Source organism: Pseudoliparis swirei, chromosome 15, assembly GCF_029220125.1.
Source record: "Pseudoliparis swirei isolate HS2019 ecotype Mariana Trench chromosome 15, NWPU_hadal_v1, whole genome shotgun sequence".
In the NCBI taxonomy this organism is placed as follows: domain Eukaryota; kingdom Metazoa; phylum Chordata; class Actinopteri; order Perciformes; family Liparidae; genus Pseudoliparis; species Pseudoliparis swirei.
In genome coordinates, this window is record NC_079402.1 from 22654488 (window position 1) to 22675090 (window position 20603).

At 44.3% G+C, this 20603-nt stretch overlaps 2 protein-coding genes across 2 annotated transcripts in view; both read left to right on the forward strand.

Annotated features, from left to right (window-relative positions):
• The window catches only part of zmiz2 (zinc finger, MIZ-type containing 2), a 26271-nt gene extending 15550 nt beyond the window's left edge, over positions 1–10721 (forward strand). The window contains exons 18-20 of the mRNA XM_056431928.1: positions 225–340; positions 7329–7514; positions 8650–10721. Coding sequence (XP_056287903.1) covers positions 225–340; positions 7329–7514; positions 8650–8757 — 410 coding nt within the window. The 3' untranslated portion in view covers positions 8758–10721. The remainder of the gene's footprint in view (positions 1–224; positions 341–7328; positions 7515–8649) is intronic.
• Positions 10722–11382: 661 nt separating this feature from the next.
• Positions 11383–20165, forward strand: LOC130205591 (peptidyl-prolyl cis-trans isomerase-like). The gene is made up of 5 exons (XM_056433055.1): positions 11383–11670; positions 17190–17220; positions 17376–17464; positions 17541–17713; positions 19563–20165. The coding sequence occupies exons 1-5, from the start codon at positions 11602–11604 to the stop codon at positions 19696–19698; spliced, it is 498 nt and encodes a 165-aa protein (XP_056289030.1). The 5' UTR covers positions 11383–11601; the 3' UTR covers positions 19699–20165.
• Positions 20166–20603: the final 438 nt, after the last annotated feature.

Here is a 20603-nt window from a genome sequence, read left to right on the forward strand (position 1 = left end):
GAGGGGTTGAAGAGGAGGGGAGGTAGTGGAGGAGGAGGAGGGGTTGAAGATAGGGGAAGAGGAGGGGGGGGAGGTGTTGAAGATGGAGGAGGAGGAGGGTGGGGTAGTGGAGGAGGAGGAGGCGTTGGAGGACACACACTCACACACGTACACACACACACTTACACACACTCACACACTCTCTCGGCCGTTCTCCTGACGTGAGGTTCTCCGGTTCTCCGTAGGGAGTCAGGGGTTCTCCAGCCAGTCCGGGTTCTCAGACTTCCCCGTGACCCCCGGGACCCCGACCCTGGGGGACTACCCGTCCTCTGGGCCCCCGCTGCCCTACCAGCCCGAGCAGGTGAGCCTCCGCCTGGGTACTCACTCACGCGCCTCCTTTCTTTTTCTTTTTTAAATATACTTTATTAGAGAATGTGCACAATATAGCGACAGGGATCAGCGAACAAGTATTTTTTTTGTTTTGTGTGTTGTTCTGTTTGCTGTAGTACTGCATAAAGTGACAGGAAGGTAGAGCAAACAGACAGCGTAAAGTGAAAAATGAGAAGAAACACAACTAATAAAATCAAAAATCATAAAAAAAACAATTGAAAATAAGGAAAAATAATGAATCATAATACGCCCACCCACAAACCCACCCACACCCATGGCCTTTACATTTGTTCACATATTTTTGTAATACATGGTTTTGGTTGCAATAAATCAGACAGATGGACAGAACCTAACGCGCCTCAATCATTGGGCAACACTGACAGGTCTTGGAAATAAGAAATGAAAGGCTGCCACTTCCTCGTGAAATGGTCATTACAGCCTCTAAGTGTATATTTGATTTTTTTCAAGACTCAGGAAAAACATTACATCCTTAAGCCAGGCAGACAGATGGTGGACCTGGAGACTTCCAAGCAAGCAGTATTCTGCGACGAGCCAGAAGAGTCGTAAAAGCAATGATATCATTTTCTTTGGTACTATATAGGATGGGTTTGGCAGGGATTCCAAAGATTGCCAGAAGAGGGCACAGTTGTAGCTTGATCCCTAAAACTATAGATGAGATATTAAAAACAAAGCACCAGAACTGTCCAAGTTTAGGACACGCCCAAAACATGTGTGGTAAATCTGCTTGAGGATAGTCACAACGGTTCCATCCTGCATCATGGTCTGGGAACATTTGAGCTCGTCTGCTATTACTAAAGTGCATCCTATGGACCACCTTGAACTGGATAAGACCAAGTCTGGCACAGGACGTCGATGTGTTCACCCTCCTCACCCACCCACCAATTCTCTGTCAAGTTTGCATTCAACTCACTTTCCCATTTGGCTTTGATTGTAGAAAAGGTATCGATTGTCGTTATGATCTGGTTGTAAACTTTAGAGATCAGCCCCTTCTGAGTTGGATGTGTGTCTAGTAGGCTTTCCCAAAGTGTTTTGCAAAGGAGGTCAGGGTATGACTGGAAGTGTTTCCTTACAAAGTGGCGGACCTGAAAATATCTGAAAAGATTTGAACGCTCCAGGTCATATCTCTTACAAAGAGAGTCAAAGCTAGAGAAGTGGTCATCGTCGTAAAGATCCCTGAAACATATCAGTCCTTTTTTTGCCCACTGTGAGAAAGTTTTATCCACTACAGACGGTGGGAATAGATGATTTTTACTAATCGGACCCATAGAGGAAGCGGTTTGGAATTTAAAGTGACGACGGAATTGAATCCAAATTCTAAGTGTAGCGAGGACAATCGGGTTAGAAGAGTGGCTGGACAGTTTTATCAGAAGAGATGAGTACACCAATGCAGGAAGAGATGAAGAGTAGCAGGAATGAGCCTCCAAAAGACACCAGTCAGTCTCCGGGGCATTAATCCAAAATGATATTTTTTTAGTGTTAGTTGCCCAATAATAAAAAATGAAATTAGGAAGAGCCAGGCCACCTATGTCCCTCGGGCGTTGGAGAGAGATCTTGCTCACTCTTGGTGACTTTCCTGCCCAGATAAAGTTTAGAATAATTTTGTCAATTGATTGAAAAAAGGATTTTGGCAAGAATATTGGTAAACATATAAACAAGTACAGAAATTTGGGGAATACATTCATTCTTATAGATTGCACTTTGCCAGGTAGTGACAGGGGCAGATTGCGCCATCTAGCAAGGTCATTTTTCATATTCTCAACCAAGGGGTTAAAGTTAGCTGTATGAAGAGAGGCAAGACTGCGGGTTATGTTCACACCAAGGTACCTGAAACCTGAACTGGCTAAACGAAAAGGTACTAAAGATTGCTGAATCTGACAAGCCAAATTGTTTATTGGGTACAATTCACTCTTTTTTAAATTTAATTTATATCCTGAAAAAGAACCAAATTCCATCAGAATCGATTTGATGGAAGGAGAGGATGCCACTGGGTCGTTCACATGCAACAACAGGTCGTCGGCGTACAGTGATACACGATGTTCTATTCCTCCCCGCCGTACTCCCTGCAAAAGTGGAGATGATTTCAATGCAATGGATAGTGGTTGCAAAAAGCAAGGGGGAAAGTGGGCATCCTTGGCGTGTGCCTCTCGTTAAAGAGAAATGTGGGGAACGCAGTGAGTTGGTGCTAACGCATGCTTGCGGAGATGAATATAAAAGTCTAACCCAGGAGGTGAAAACATCACCGAAACCGAATTTCTGAAGGACCTTTAAGAGATACTCCCACTCAATCCGGTCAAAAGCCTTTTCAGCATCTAATGAGATAACTGCTTCCGGAACAAGTGCGGAGTGGGAAGTGTGAATTATATTAAGTAACCTGCGGATGTTGGCAAATGAGTGACGATCTTTTATAAAACCAGTCTGGTCTTCAGAAATAATTAAAGGGGTAATATTTTCAAGTCGGCGTGACAGTACCTTTGCAATGATTTTAGAGTCTACATTAAGAAGTGAGATTGGTCGATAGGATCCACAGTCAGACGGGTCCTTGTCCTTTTTTAGTAAAAGTGTGATGCTTGCTTGTGAGAGTTGGTGGGAGAGTACCCATAATCAGCGATTCCCGATACATTCCGAGAAGAATTGGAGAAAGCTTGTCTTTAAATTTTTTCTAAAATTCTGCCGTAAAGCCATCAGGCCCCGGATTCTTGCCGCTCTGCATTGTTGTAATTGCTGCCTGGATTTCTTCCAATTCTATTGTCCGATCTAGTTCCGTGATTTTATCAGATTCAAGACATGGGAAGTCGAAGCCGTCTAAAAATGTTGTCATTGGTCCTTTACTTGAGGTAGATTCAGAGGTATACAATTTTGTGTAGTACGTCTGAAAAACTTTGTTAATTTCTTGCGGGCTAGTTTTCAAGTTTCCATGATTATCTTTAATTTCAGGAATCAGTCGTGAGGCTGCTTCCCGTTTTAGTTGATGAGCCAGCAACCGGCTGTTCTTGTCCCCATACTCATATGACCGTCCACAGGAGTACAACAGCAGTTGCTCTGCTTTTTTGGTCGACAGTAGATTAAATTCTAATTGTAAACTTTCCCTTTTTTTGAGAAGTTCAGGTGATGGATTAGAAACATACTGCTTATCGAGGTTGTGGATGGATTCAGTCAAGTTTTGTAGTTGTTGCCTCCCCATTTTGTTTGAGTATGATGTGAAGGAAATGATTTTCCCTCGTAGAACTGCTTTAAGTGTTTCCCACAGAAGGGAGAAGGAGACTGAACTGGACGTGATAATTTCGATGAAGGAATCTATGGATTTGGTAATTTTATTGCAAAAGTCTTGATCAGAGAGCAATAGGGGGTTTAGCCTCCATAGTGGACGGTCTTTCTGATTCAGGGTGAAGGAGATGTCTAATTGTAGAGGAGCGTGGTCCGAAATAATAACAGGTAAGTATTCCACAGACTTACCGTAAGGAATGAGAGCTCTGTCCAAAAAAAAAAATCAATTTGTGAGAAGGAGGAGTGAACATGTGAAAAAAAAGAAAAAAACCTTCGAGCTTGGGTTTGAAAACCTCCACGGATCCACACAACCATTATCATTCATAAACATTGAAAAGGATTTGGACATTTTGGAGGGGGAAACTCTTTTAGAGGATGAGCGGTCCAGGCTAGGGTCCATTACACAATTTAGATCCCCTCCAAGCACCAGTTGATGTGTATTTAGGCTTGGAAGGGAGGCCAAAAGTCTGTTAGCAGAGTTGACTTCCCAATACATGAACCAACAGAAGAGGTATATTGAAGAGAGAACCTGTCACGTATCGGCCGCAAGAGTCCGAGACAACATTTGTTGGACTGAATTGTATTTTTTTGCTGACTAATATTGCAACCCCACGTGCCCTGGTATCAAAATCTGAGTGGAACTCATGGCTAAACCAAGCTTTACGTAGTCTGATCTGTTCAGATTTTTTAAAATGCGTTTCCTGGAGGAAAACTACATCAGCTTTTAGGTTTTTTAGGTGTGTAAGCACCCTGGCATGTTTTACCGGTCCATTTACACCTTTTACATTCCATGAGATAAATCTGACAGTTATCTCCAACCCTCAGCGTATCAGAGGGATTGCTAAAGTTAGCCATTAACGGGGACATTAAGGTGAGTTAGAGAAAAGATTGTTCAGATAATGTTTGGAAAAATGAAAAAGGGAATCACATCTGGTTCTGTCCCTCAGTTCTGTCCTTGTGATAACTGTATTCATTGTTTTTTTGCATTACAGTGTAAATTGTGGGCCAGACCCATATTCCCTCCCCCCAAAAAAAAACCAAAATAAAACGGTCCTAGATCTACTTCCCCAAACGAAGAAAACCGCAGGAAAAAACTAATCTCAAACTTCCAGTGCATCGAGTCTAATCCCTCACGACCCGAGCCTGCACAAGGGCTGGCTCCCGTGCAACAAACAACCAAAAGGGATTAACAGGTTACATTTTATCGTAAACAAGTAAGTATTAAGCATATTGAGCAGTGATGCTAAATAACAAAACGGAAAGGTATAGTGACTTTGACAGTAGCATAAATCCAAAAGCTGAAATTTACCAGTGTAACAGAATGAGGCGGAACAAGATGTCAACAACAGTCCCACATGAGTCCCACCATTCAGTCTGTCAGGTCAGTTTGAGTGAAGTTACTCACAGTTCACCGACATGCTGGTCATAGAATGTTTGCGCCTCCTCCGCAGTGTTGAAGGAGTGCGTCTCTCCCTTGTGGTCGACCTTTAATAAAGCAGGAAAAATCATTCGAAACTTCACTCCTTTCTGGTAGAGAAGGGCCTTCACGGGGTTAAATGCTGTTCGCTTCTTGGTGACAGCGGCGCTGTAGTCCGGGTAGAAGACGACTCGTCCCCCGCGGTAGTTGAGTTTGTCCCGACTCACTCTCAGTGCGCGATCCTTATCCTGGAAGTAGTGAAAAGTCACCATCATAGTTCTGGGCTTTGAGTTGGACCCGGAGCGCAGCGCGCCGAGCCGGTGTGCCCGGTCCAGAGTCGGCGGAGTGGGGAATAAATCGCTTCCCAAAGTCTCGGCAAAAAAGCCCGACATGAATTTGACCGGATTAGTCCCTTCTATTTTCTCCGCCAAGTTGGTCACTCTCAAATTGCACCTCCTCGATCTGTTTTCGAGATCGTCCGCTGTGTCAACAAGGATGGAGTTTGTGTTTTTGAGCGAGGTGCACATTTCCTCGAGGTCGACAATTCTGTCACTGTAGCCCGACAAGTCTTCTTCGATACCGGTAACGCGCCGGCCATGGTCCTCCGTGGTTTCACGTAGCTTGTTGATTGAGTCCGCCAGTGGGGCCAAGGCCTCCTGGATCGTACTCTTGAGGTCGCTCAGTAGCATGGTGCGCAGCTTCTCCAAGTCCGCCGGGAGAGACGTCGGGCCACCTGTAGCGTTGGCAGAGTTGGCCATCAGGACTTTGGTTGTAGCTGGAGCCGCAGTCGTTGTCTTTGTCCGCAGATTATGGCTCATTGTCTCTCAGACATGAAGATGAAGCCGTACAGGCAAAGTTAACAATGAGAGCTTAGTAATGAAAAGTGACAAAGCACGGGAGCCTCCCTTAGCCACGTCTATCCCCCTCGCATGCTAAATCACGCGCCTCCTTTCTGTCCACAAAGGGGGCGGGGCTAAGCATGGACAGCAGCCCGAGGTCACAGGGGTTAAAGGTCACAGAGCCAGAGGTCACAAAGCCAGAGGTCACAAAGCCAGAGGGTGAAACGAGGTTCAACCCAGAACACACTCACACTTTATTTTTAATCTAACTATTACATTTTTTTATCATTTTAAAATCTCACAAATATGTGATTTTACATTAAATCTTTTATCATAAACTTTCTAATTTAATCATAATAATTTAATAATATTTATCATTAAATGTTGTCTTATAAATGTACGTGTTTTTTTTAATGAATATTTTTCCTTATAAGATTTTTAATATTAATATTTTGTCTCAAAAATGTAGGATTAATATTTCAGAGAATTTCTGTTTAAAAAAATTATATTTGTCTTTATAATATTATTTATATTAATCATAAATAATCACATTTTATCTCCTAAATTTACATTTCAGAGAATTTCTGTTTTGTTAAAATAATTCTGTATTCACTCGTCACATGAACCACCGGACCTCTCCTGGTTCTGGGTCTTGTTTAATCCGGTTCCCCTTTGTTCCCGGAGCCTTTGGGTCTGCAATGACTAAAGGGTCTGAAGGATCTGATAGGTCTTAAAGGTTTTAAAGGTCTTAAAGATCTGATAGGTCTTATAGCTCTTAAAGGTCTGATGGGTCTTAAGGTTCTACGGTCTGATAGGTCTTAAAGATCTGATAGGTATTAAAGGTCTGATAGGTCTTAAAGGTCTGATAGGTCTTAAAGATCTGATAGGTCTGATAGGTCTTAAAGATCTGATAGGTCTGATAGGTCTTAAAGATCTGATAGGTATTAAAGGTCTGATAGGTCTGATAGGTCTTAAAGATCTGATAGGTCTGATAGGTCTTAAAGGTTTTAAAGGTCTGATAGGTCTTAAGATCTGATACGTCTTAAAGGTCTCATAGGTATTAAAGGTCTTACGGTCTGATAGGTCTTCAGGTCTAATGGATCTTAAAGGTCTGATAGGTCTTACGGTCTGATAGGTCTTAAGGTCTGATAGGTATTACGGCTCTGAAGGCTCTGAAGGGTCTTTCGGTCTGAAGGGTCTGCCGGTCTGTCTCGTCCTTCTGGTCCCTGAGGGTCTCTCTGAGCCTGAAGTGGACAAGGCTGACGTGGCCCCGCCCCCCCGAGGCCAGCGGGCCGCATGCCGGCTGCCTCGGGCAGCTGTCACTCACTCCTGCTGCCGCCGGCCCTCTGGACTCTGTTGTTGTTGTTGTGGTGTTGACGGCCTCCTCTCGCCCTGTGTGTGTGTGTGTGCGTGTGAAGTCGTCTCACTCCAGGCAGATCGAACACGCCCACAGCATCCTGCAGCACGGCGGCCTCTGTGACGCCGGCAGCCCGCTGCCGCAGCGCGGCGCCACTACCCAGAATGCCCGGCTGCAGGGCGAGGGCCCCTTCGCCCTGGGGGGCCCCGGGGGCCCCGGAGGGGAGGGCGCCGATCACGCACTAGACGTGAGTGTTGGTCACGTGACTGAACCGATGTGCATTCATTCATCATCACGGAGCCGTTAGCGTAGCTTAGCATAGAGACTGGAAGCGGGGGGGGACGGTTAGCATCGCACAGCAGCTTAAAACTACAATGACATGTTGTGTGTCTTTATCGCCGGACTATCCTCCCGATGACACTCCTCTTTTCATTCTTTATTCCAGATTTATTTTTCATTTCCTCTTAACGTTCTCTTGGATATTCTCTCAGATTAAAAAAATAGATGAAAACTCACAAATCTCTGGAGGCAGCCTCAGAAGCGTAAGTTGTGTTTTTAGTTGTATTCTTATTGTTTCCTCTCAAGGAGCCGCTCCGCTTCTCTTGGATCAGCGCCGGCTCCGGTAAACATGCGGTAACGTGTCCGTGACCCGGCGTCCGTCCTCCATGTTCCCTCAGAGAGCATGGAGGACGGCGCGGTTACCTCCTCCTCCCCGTTGCCACGGTGACGACGCACCGCTCCAGTGTTTCCTCTCCTGGCAAATGACACTTTATTAATTCAGACGATAGTCGTCATGACGATCACGGCGAGATTCAAAATCTATAAAATATAATCAGTTTAATGATCTCAGCGAATATTCTGGTGGTTTTCTCTCATATTTATAATGTTTTTACTTTTTTCGGCTCATTTATTTGACGTTTTATCTTATTTTTAAGAATTTGTGAGTTTTACATCTCAGAACATTCGTGACTTTAGTCTCAGAGGATATATAAGTTCTTATTTCTCAGAGAATTTCACTTTGTAAACAAATTTGTGACTTTTTCAATCACAAATTTTAATCTTTAACGTCCTCAGTTTTACCCCCCCCCCCCCCCCCCCCCCGCTCCATAGATTAAACTGTAAGGCTCAAATCCTCCATCAGGACATGTGTCAGATGTTTGATATGAAACCTCCAGCTGCTGCTCCTCTCCTCTCTCCTCATCTCCTCTTTCTCTCTCTCCTCTTTCCTCTCTCCTCTCGTCCTCTATTCTCCTCTCTCTCTCCTCCTTCCTCTCTCCTCTCGTCCTCTATCCTTTCTCTCTTTCCCCTTTCCCTAACCTTTAACCCCTTCATGAAGCCGTGTACCTGTCGTCTCCTAACTGAATGTCATGTGACCTCTGAAGCTTCTTCCTGAGCTGACCAACCCCGATGAGCTGCTGTCCTACCTGGGCCCCCCTGATCTGCCTAGCAACAGCAGCGACGACCTGCTGTCTCTGTTCGAGAACAACTGACCGCCGTAGCCCCGCCCCCATCGGTTGAAGACGACGCCGTCGGCACCCACTTCCTGTGTGCGTGTGTGTGTTTGTTTTTCCTTATTGTTTGTGTCCTGCTTGACTTTGATGACGAGCCAATCAGAACTCTGCAGACCAGCATCGTCCACTAAGCACAAGCGCCCGGCGGGAGGTCTTCACTCGACGCCGGGTCCCAAACTCTCTTTCTTTTTGTGTTCTGCACACGCACATTCCTGCAGATCTGCGTCTCGCCCGTTTACCTCGAGACAAACAATCATCGACATGGAGAAGCTCCCCGCGTGGGAACCGGTGCTTTCAAAGTAAAGGTCCTGTTGTTTTATTCTTTAGACTCGTTATTAATCCCATGAAAAGAGTTTAAACGTCCTCCTTTTCTTTCCCTCGCCTCTGTCCACAACTCACGTTTCAAATTAAAAGCACCGACGCTCCTTTTTAATATTATATATATATATATATATATATATATATAAATCAGGCTTTTTGTGAAATGTTCGTCGAAGATTGGAAATACGGTTTAACGCTTTTCTTTTTTTTTTATGTAAAATATTCCCGTTGTGTGAAAGAGTGACACAAACAATGCAGCTTGAGAATTATATATATATATATATATATATAGATGTGTGTGTGTATATATATATATATATTTACATAAAGAAACTAAATGTGCGCGAAGGATTCTGTCCTTTTGTTTTGTTGCGAGTGGAGAAGGAGGCGAGGAGGGAGGAGTCAAGGGAACAGACAATAGGGACTATTTACAGCGGCGGATGAATCCATATGTTGTGCTCTTGTGAGTATTTGTACATAAAACCTTTTTTTAAATGTATAAAATGAAATCTGGATCCTCATTTAAACCTTTAAGGATTCAGGTTCAGGGGTTCAGCGACATTTGGGCTCAATGATTAAAATACGTCAGTCTGTTTTTATTCTATTTTTAATCAAACTATTGGTTAAATTGAAGTTGTCCGCCCTAATTGAAATGTTTTGGGTTTTTTAAGGTGTAAATTATGGGATGGCGGCGTGTTATCACATCTCACTTTTACATCAGTAAATGACTCGATGACGTCGTGTTCGTTATTTTAAGCGCTCGTCGGGACTACTTTCAGCGGCGGATGAATCTTTTCGTGAGATTAACAGAACAATGCAGATTAATGTACGCTAAGGGCGGCGGTCACTTAACCTTTTGTTTCTCCGAAAAACAAACAAATGTACAAAAGACTTTATTTCCTTTTCCTTTATTTTAAATATGAAGTTCGGGAGCGCTGTGAAATATATATTTATATATATATTAGAAAAGACTCCCTCTTCTCGTGTCCTCGAGCATCCTGTAAATGTCGTTTCTCGAACGCTTTTATTCGTGCTTTGAAGTCGCCGGCCGTGTAATCGGCTATTTTCATTGGACGACGTGTGTCCAATGAGCGGTCACCGTGTTAGTGTCATTTAGTTGGGTCATGTTGGCGCTGTATACATAATGTATGTTATAGAAATTATAAAGCAATTGTAAAAAGTCCTCGCGCCGCCCGGCGGTCGTGATGCGGTTGCCGGGTGGAGGGATACACGCCCAACTTTTTAAAGATGTGTGTTTTTGTCTGTGAATGATTTACCAACACGACGACAACGTAATGACGTCATTGTTATTATTATCATTATATTTGGGAGTTACGGACTATTTAACTGCAAATTTACTCGGAAAAAAAAGGAAGAAAACAGTTTTTTAACATGTAAACTATTCCACATATTTTGTAACGCATTGTAATTGCCATTATTTTCTATTTATTTTGTAATCATACTCGTCGTTGTACCTGCAGTTACCTTGTCCATAATTAAAAATCACTTTATTTGACAACAATACTTTTGTTGTGGAGCTTCTGGTGTTTTTAAGTATTTAATACGTATTTATGTTGAAGTTTTCATTCAGACTGTCGCATAAAATCAAACTTTATACCATTTCTGAGGTTCTTGTTCTTGATTATTTCCATTTTCTGCTCCTGAGGGTGAAATATTGATCTTATTGCTCCAATACGATCACAGGTTATACAATGTGCATTAAAAAGATTAATTTACGGAATACTTTTACTTCCTCTTGAATCAGAATCTGGTTTATTGGCAAATATAAATCTAAATATATTTGTAATTAATTAATAGAACATGAATACATTGGGTGAATTGTTACCACATGGTACTCTGACTTCACAGTACTTTCCCCCACATACAGGAATGAGTACACTACTTTTACACATATTTAAGATATAACTTTAATATCCAGAAGGAAGTTCCTTATAAATACTATTCTGATTCTGATTGTTCCAGAGTTTCAATAAAGATAGAAGATAAAAAATATCAACAATAGAATAACAATTATTTAGTGTAACATATATAAATCTGACACCATTGCAAAATAGAATATCATTAAGTAATAAATTATGAATAAATGAAAGATGTAATGAAAAGATAATTAAATCCAAAGTGTAAAAGATACTAACACGATGGAAATAGTCAATGATGTGAATGAAAAAGTAATATAATAATTATATTGCACAAATAATTTTAAAAATCATTGCTTATGAAATTAAAACGTTTCAGAGGATTTATTTATTTAATGTCTTCGCTTCTCTCGTCCCTGCCTTCCTATTGGTCCATCCCGGAGCCGGTGCGTTCGACCCCGCCCCCTCTCCCCTCACCTTAAATACAACGCGGCATAGACCCCGTGTGTGGTTCAGTCCGCACCTCCACCGCAAAGCACCTCCATCAGGCAGCATCTCCTCATCACAGCACCTCCACCCTAAAGGACCTCCACCCGGCAGCACCTCCTCCCCGCAGCACCCGGACATGGAGAACCCCAGAGTGTTTTTCGACATCTCGGTGGACGGAGGGCACGCGGGCCGCATCGTCATGGAGGTAATGACGTCACATCCATATGACGTCAACTTGTTTTAGTTGGCGCATCCTGTGGTCATGGTCACCACCAGAGCGTCAGGGAGCCGTTATAACGCCGCTATGAGGCGTTATAACCTCTGGAGTGCATCACTGCGCGGCTGGAGATCATTCACCAAAATAAAACATTATGTTAATCTCTTCGTATTCTTCCGGTGTTTTTGTTCTTTACTCCACGATGTTCATGTTTTACGACTTTACACATCAACAGTAACACAATGGAGATGTTGTCGATGATGCTGTTGTGCACCGACAGATATGCTAGAGAGGTTCAGGTCATTTATGTTCGCTTTCTCTCATTCCAGGCTTCCTGATTGTTTTCACCTGTCATCACACCTGTCTCCTATGCTCATCAGTGTCAGCCCCGCCCCTGATTGGTCCCACCTGTGTCTTGTTACCATGTGCTTAAATTCCCCTGTCTCCCAGTGTTCCTTGTCAGTTCGCCTGGTCTTTTGCCATGATCAGGTCGGGTTATGTTGTGCTCTTGAAAAGTTTTTGATCCTCACTACGTGAGCGCTTTCATTTGTTCACTGCAGAACCGAAAAATAAAGTACTTACAAATACTTTATCTCTGTCTCCCGGTCGTGCAATTGGGTCCTACTTCCTAAGTGTCTGAGATCGTAACAGAACGAACTGACCACATTATGGACCCAGCCGACCCAAGAACGCTTCACGCCGCTCTGTCGGTACAGGGCGTGACGATTTTCATCACGAGGAAAAACTGGACAAAGTCAGCCGGAAATACAAGAGCTGAGAGGACGCCAGGCCGGGTTCAGGAAGAATTATCTACACAGATGCAACAACTGGTTGCCCAAATGAATAATTTTTCACTCATCAACAGACTGCTCCTCCGGTGACGTCATCCACAGCTGAGAATTTGCCTGTCAATACTCCAGCTGACGACCCAGGTCAGGCTGTTTCCTCCCGTTACGGCTGGCTCTTCCGGAGAGATTTTCCGGAGACTCTTCAATTGCAGAGCCTTTCTGGTACAGTGTGGTCTGCATTTTCAACACAACCCAGCAGCCTTTTTATCTGAGCATGGTAAAGTGGCGTGTATTGTGTCTCATTTAACGGGAAGAGCTGCAGCCTGGGCTACTGCAGAATGGTCTAGAGACACCGAACTATGTTACTCATTGGCCGATTTCATAGAGACTATGAGGCGCATTTTGACCACTCATCGCCTGCTACGGAGGCCAGCAGAAGACTGTTTCAAATCGTCAGCTCAACCGTCAGGTGGTTGATTATGCCATCGAGTTTCGTACAGCAGCAGCGGACAGCGGATGGAATATTCCGGCTCTTCGTGACGCCCTCATGACAGGACTTTGAACCGATAAAGGACCAGCTGGCTCCACTGGAGACACCGGATCTGGAATCCTCATCGCTGTGGCCATCCGGATCGATAACCGTCTTGAAAGAGAGAGGGCGTCGACGCAACCAAGATGTTATTCCCAGCTTCCAGAATTCGCCTCGGAGGGTCGCGCCGCCAGCGGAGGATTTCCAGCTCATGTTACCGGACCATCTGAGGACTACACTTCCGAATGACTCCGGTGAACCCATGCAGCTTGGAAGAACCAGGCTTTCTCTGGAGGAGAGGCAGCGCCGTCTGGAGGGTTGCTGTTTCTACTGCGGCCAGCCGGGTCATCAACTCGCTTCATGCCGGGAAAGATCGTGCTCACCAGTCAAAGGAGGCGCTGGTGAGCAAGTTTTCCGCAGACTTCCCTCCTCGACCTGTTACTCAGGTAGACATTTGTATTAACAATCAGACCATTGACCAGGGTGTGTTAATAGACTCAGGGGCTGACGAAAGCCTTATAGACTGGGGCCTAGTCAAACAGCTAAAATAAAAACTGTCCCGCTATCTCATCCTGTTAGTGCCAGTGCCTTAGACGGCCGCTTGTTGTTCACAGTTACCCATTGCACTGAGCCCATACAGATTACTATAAATAAGGACCATACCGAGAGCATGCAATTTCATATTTTTGAGTCGACTCAGCACCCGATTATTTTGGGGTTTCCTTGGTTGAAGATCCACAATCCTCACATAGACTGGCCTTCAGGAAAGTTAAGGAATGGGGAGAGGATTGTAAGGGCAGGTGTAAACATTCGCAACCAGGTAATGTACCATCAGTCTCTAGTAGGCTCATTATAGCTCACTCTGTCTATCCTGATCTACACAAGGTACCTTCCTGTTACCATGATTTAAAAAGCGTTTAACAAGTCTAAAGCCTTGTCGCTACCTCCTCACCGAGATTTTGACTGTCCCATTGATCTCTTACCGAGCCCCATTCCCAAGGGAGACTTTACTCGATTTCGAGACCTGAGAGAACAGCAATGGATGAATACATCTCCTCTTCACTCAAATCAGGATTATCCGTCCTTCATCGTCTCCAGCGGAGCGGATTCTTTGTGGGAAAGAAAGACGGGTCTCTGAGACCTTGCATAGACTACAGTCCACTAAATGACATTACGGTGAAGAACCGCTATCCTCTGCCACTCATGTCATCTGCTTTGAACTGCTTCAAACGGCCAAGATATTCACCAAGTTGGATTTAAGAAATGCATATCACTTGGTTAGAATAAAACAAGGGGATGAGTGGAAGACTGGATTCAACACTCAGAATGGTCACTATGAGTACTTGGTAATGCCTTTTGGACTGTGCAATGCACCGCTGTTTTCAAGCTTTTGTGAATGAGGTTTTGGGAATTCTTGAATATTTCAGTGTTTGTGTATCTGGATGACATACTGATTTTCTCCCCAGACGCTAAATCTCATGTTAACCATGTCCGCCAAGTTTTGCAGAAACTACTGGATAATCAGCTATATGTCAAGGCAGAGAAGTGCGAGTTCCACACAGAAGAGGTGTCTTTCTTAGGATACATAGTCTCACCTAATCATATCCAAATGGATCCTGCAGTCAGTGCAGTATCCCAGTGGCCCACACCAGACTCCAGGAAAAAGGTTCAGCAGTGTCTAGGATTTGCTAACTTCTATAGGAAGTTTATTAGGAATTTCAGTTCTGTTGCTGCTCCTCTGCATGTTCTGACTTCTCCTAAGGTTCCCTTCAAGTGGACCCCCCAGGCGGATCTTGCTTTCAAACTTCTCAGAGATAGATTCACATCAGCTCCCATACTCACCATTCCAGATCCCCAGCGCCAGTTTATGGTCGAGGTGGATGCTTCCAATGAGGGAATTGGAGGAGTACTGTCTCAACGTTCTGCAGAAGACAACAAGATGCATCCATGTGCTTACCTGTCGCGGAAGTTGACAACGGCAGAGCGGAATTATGACGTGGGAAACAAGGAATTGTTAGCTGTAAAAGCTGCCCTCGAGGAATGGAGACACTGGCTGGAGGGTGCAGAGCAACTGTTTTTAGTCTGGACAGATCACAAGAATCTAGAATATATAAGAAAGGCTAAGCGTCTCAACTCCCGTCAGGCCAGGTGGACACTTTTCTTTAGTAGATTCAACTTCACACTCTCTTTTCGTCCCGGGTCTCAGAATCAAAAACCCGATGCTTTGTCTCGTCTTTACGATCCCGAACCACTTGCGGTGAGCCCAAGACCATCCTTCCACTTAACCGGGTGATCGGAGCCTTTTCCTGGCAAGTGGAGTCAGACGTTAAAGAGGCAAATGTCATGAATCCAGCGCCTAGCGAGTGTCCCAACAATCTGCTGTTTGTTCCTGAGGCTTTTCACTCCAAGGTCATCCACTGGGCTCACTCATCTGTGCCATCCGGGAGTAGCAAGAACAATGTTCAGGATACAACAACGTTTCTGGTGGCCATCCATGAAGAAAAATGTGGCCTGGTATGTAGCGGCTTGTCCGGTGTGTGCGTGTAATAAGACCTCATCTCAAGTTAAGATGGGCTTGCTCCAGCCGCTGCCGATTCCCCATCGTCCTTGGTCACACATTTCGATGGATTTTGTGACAGGATTTCCCTCATCCAGAGGCAAGACTACGGTTCTAACAGTGGTTGATCGATTTTCAAAATGGCTCACTTCATCCCATTGACCAAGCTTCCTCTGCCAAAGTCACCGCAGAGGTCATGATGAATCACGTATTCAGGATCCATGGATTCCCTAATGACATTGTTTTCGACAGGGTCCACAATTCATTTCCGCCTTCTGGAAAGAGTTTTGTCGACTCATAGGTGCCACCGTCAGCCTGTCATCAGGATATCACCCTCAGTCAAATGGACAGTCAGGGCGACTGAACCAAGAACTAGAGACTACGCTACGTTGTCTCGTCTCCCGGAACCAGACCACCTGGAGTGACCACCTCACATGGGTCGAGGTTGCCCACAATACCCTTCCTCGGCGGCCACAGGTCTCTCTCCATTCCATTGTGTCAATGGTTTCCAGCCTCCACTTTTCCCTAACAACGAGGAAGAGGTGATGGTTCCATCGGCACATGCCATGATCAGACGTTGTCGCAGAGTTTGGGCTGGTGCATGCCAGTCTCTTCTCCAGTTCAGCTCGGATGAAGGCTGTTGACGTTCATCGCAGGGTCGCCCCTCCTACAGTCCAGGCCAAAAGGTTTGGCTCTCTACCAAAGACTTACCACTCCATGTCGCCTCAAAGAAACTGGCTCCGAGATTTGTGGGTCCGTTTCCAGTGTCCAGAGTCATCAACCCGCGCTTGCAACCCCAGGACCTTGAGAGTGCACCCAACGTTTCACGTTAGTAGAATCAAGCCGGTGTGTGAGAGCACACTTGTTCCCGCCTCCAAACCCCCTCCACCGCCCCAGTTCTTTGAAGGGGGGACGTTTACAAGGTCCGTAAGCTACTGGAGGTCCGTAATAGGGGGAGGGGCAAGCAATTCCTAGTAGACTGGAAGGTTACGGTCCTGAGGCTAGAAGCTGGATAGCTGCTTCATTTATCGTAGACAAGACTCTTATCCACGACTTTTACAATCAGCCTGGGCCATCAGGAGTTGGCCCTAGAGGGGGTACTGTTGTGCACCGACAGATATGCTAGAGAGGTTCAGGTCATTTATGTTCGCTTTCTCTCATTCCAGGCTTCCTGATTGTTTTCACCTGTCATCACACCTGTCTCCTATGCTCATCAGTGTCAGCCCCGGCCCTGATTGGTCCCACCTGTGTCTTGTTACCATGTGCTTAAATTCCCCTGTCTCCCAGTGTTCCTTGTCAGTTCGTCTGGTCTTTTGCCATGATCAGGTCGGGTTATGTTGTGCTCTTGAAAAGTTTTTGATCCCTCACTACGTGAGCGCTTTCATTTTGTTCACTGCAGAACCGAAAAATAAAGTACTTACAAATACTTTATCTCTGTCTCCCGGGTCGTGCAATTGGGTCCTACTTCCTAAGTGTCTGAGATCGTAACAGATGCAGCCACAAACATGTACTCTCCTTAATGTGGTGATGGAGTTCACACTTCTTTGTTGACATGTTTATCTTCTTGTGTTCTATGTTGACATGTTTATCTTCTTGTGTTCTATGTTGACATGTTTATCTTCTTGTTTTGCAGCTCCGGGCCGACGTGGTCCCAAAGACAGCAGGTACGGATATTTATTGTTTCCTCTTATAAGACTCAAGACCAGCACAGAGAGACTCATACGATGTAAATCCAGATTATTGATGTAAACATATTCCATAGTCAGCAGCTCGTGGGGATTTGAACCCTCAGTGTATTTATTTATTTATTTATGTTTAGAGAACTTCCGCGCGCTGTGCACCGGGGAGAAGGGCTTCGGCTACAAGGGCTCCACCTTCCACCGGCTCATCCCCAAGTTCATGTGCCAGGTGAGCCTTGGCTTGTCACCGGTTTCAGATTGTGGATCTTCTCATTGTACCGAGTGAACTCCCCCCCCCCCTTCAGGGCGGAGACTTCACCAACCACGACGGAACCGGTGGTAAATCCATCTACGGGGAGAAGTTCGCCGACGAGAACTTCGAGCTGAAGCACGCGGGCCCCGGCACGCTGTCCATGGCCAACGCCGGGCCCAACACCAACGGGTCCCAGTTCTTCATCTGCACCGCCAAGACCGACTGGTGAGCTGCACCTGGACCCGCCGGGCCAGCTGGGCCTCGGACCAGCAGGGTCTGGTCCCTAACCTCATCTAACCTAACACTACTCTAACCTAACACTAACCTCATCTAACCTAACCCTACTCTAACCTAACCTCATCTAACCTAACCCTACTCTAACCTAACCTCATCTAACCTAACCTCATCTAACCTAACCCTACTCTAACCTAACCTCATCTAACCTAACCCTACTCTAACCTAACCCTAACCTCATCTAACCTAACCCTACTCTAACCTAACCCTAACCTCATCTAATCTAACCTAACCATACTCTAACCTAACCCTAACCTCATCTAATCTAACCCTACTCTAACCTAACCTCATCTAACCTAACCCTACTCTAACCTAACATCATCTAATCTAACCCTACTCTAACCTAACCTCATCCAATCTAACCCTACTCTAACCTCATCTAACCTAACCCTACTCTAACCTAACCTCATCTAATCTAACCCTACTCTAACCTAACCTCATCTAATCTAACCCTACTCTAACCTAACCTCATCTAACCTAACCCTACTCTAACCTAACCTCATCTAATCTAACCCTACTCTAACCTAACCTCATCTAATCTAACTTTACCCTAACCTCATCTAATCTAACCTAACCCTACTCTAACCTAACCCTAACCTCATCTAACCTAACCCTACTCTAACCTAACCTCATCTAATCTAACTTTACTCTAACCTAACCTCATCTAATCTAACCTAACCCTACTCTAACCTAACCTCATCTAACCTAACCCTACTCTAACCTAACCTCATCTAATCTAACCTTACTCCAACCTAACCTCATCTAACCTAACACTACTCTAAACTAATCCTAACCTCATCTAACCTAACCCTACTCTAACCTAACCTCATCTAACCCTACTCTAACCTAACCTCATCTCATCTAACTTTACTCTAACCTCATCTAATCTAACCTAACCATACTCTAACCTAACCTCATCTAACCTAACCCTACTCTAACCTAACCTCATCTAACCTAACCCTACTCTAACCTAACCCTAACCTCATCTAATCTAACCTAACCCTACTCTAACCTCATCTAACCTAACCCTACTCTAACCTAACCTCATCTAATCTAACCTTACTCCAACCTAACCTCATCTAACCTAACACTACTCTAAACTAATCCTAACCTCATCTAACCTAACCCTACTCTAACCTAACCTCATCTAACCCTACTCTAACCTAACCTCATCTCATCTAACTTTACTCTAACCTAACCTCATCTAATCTAACCTAACCATACTCTAACCTAACCTAACCCTACTCTAACCTAACCTCATCTAACCTAACCCTACTCTAACCTAACCTCATCTAACCCTACTCTAACCTAACCTCATCTAACCCTACTCTAACCTAACCCTAACCTCATCTAACCTAACCCTACTCTAACCTAACCTCATCTAATCTAACCTAACCCTACTCTAACCTAACCCTAACTAAATCTAACCTAACCCTAATCTAATCTAACCCTAACTAAATCTAACATAACCCTAGTCTAACCTAACCTCATCTAATCCTAATCTAAATCTAACCTAAACCTAATCCAATCTAACCCTAACTAAATCTAACCTAACCCTAATCTAATCATAACTAAATCTAACCTAACCTCATCTAATCTAACCCTAGTCTAATTTAACCCACTTACCTAACCCTAATCTAACCCTAACTAAATCTAACCTAACCCTAGTCTAATTTAACCTCATTTTATCTAACCTAACCCTAGTCTAATCGAGCCTAATTTAACCCTAACCTAATTTAACCCTAACCTAACTTAACCCTAACCTAACTCTGCTCTGCAGGCTGGACAAGAAGCACGTGGTGTTCGGCAACGTGGTGGAGGGCGCCGACGTCGTCAAGGCGATGGAGAAGCACGGCACCAAAAGCGGCACCCCGAAGGCCAAAGTGGTCATCGCCGACTGCGGCGAGCTGAAGTAGAGTTCCTCTGTCCTCCACGTTGAGGAGCAGGAGCACTGGACTACACGTCCTAACCCTAAACTGCTCTTTGAGGACCTCGTTCAGTAATAAAAATGATGCTGACGGGGTAAATAAAACCAGAGAGAGATTACGTTGTGTATTAATCAACACCTGCTTTGTTTGTTTGTTATTTTCATAAAGAAATCACAACGTTATAATTTAATTAATGCCATTTAGAACCAAACAAGTTAAAGTACTAATAATGAGACGTCTTCTTCTATTGTTGCAGTTCATCCATTTGACCACTAGAGGTCCTCACATCTCACATCTCATACCTTTGTATTCTTCAGTGGTGTTCTGGTTATATTTAATCTTATATCACTGGAAATACAACAACAACAACATAAGTATACGTGTATCACATTATATGATCTAAAGTGTATGAACGTTGTTTAAAATCATTAAAGCTGCTGATTCATGAAACCTTTGACAGTCTTTGTCCTCTTCCTGTGGAGTAATGTTGAAGTGTGAATCCTAATTCAAGTTTAAATCCATTTATCACATGCAGTTGGAGGATGTTATTTCCCCCCCGTTGATTTACGGTTTGAATAAATATCATGACACAAGTATGTATTATTAAATTAACAGGAGCCAATTACTGAATCTGCCATTAAAAATGTTTTAAAGTAAAAATCATATTTAAAAATCGGCACGATTGTTTTCTCACCTCAAAAACTCACCAGAAGTGGATTTAATCATAAAAATAGCATTCAAACAGACCATAATGCAGGCATATGCTTTAGGGCGGGGCTAATATTGTAATTGACAGTTGCTAGGGTAACCTCGTTCATTGGTTTGCGGAAGAAAAGGGAAAAAAACATGGCGGACTCGAGGCCCAGTTCTCATACACCTCCCATTAGCCGTTA

Coding starts and splice junctions, on each gene's coding strand:
- LOC130205591 (XM_056433055.1), top strand. CDS start 11,602: ATGGAGAACCCCAGAGTGTTTTTCGACATCTCGGTGGACGGAGGGCAC. Junction 17,221..17,375: donor CGTGGTCCCAAAGACAGCAG/GTACGGATATTT, acceptor ATTTATGTTTAG/AGAACTTCCGCGCGCTGTGC. Junction 17,714..19,562: donor TGCACCGCCAAGACCGACTG/GTGAGCTGCACC, acceptor TCTGCTCTGCAG/GCTGGACAAGAAGCACGTGG.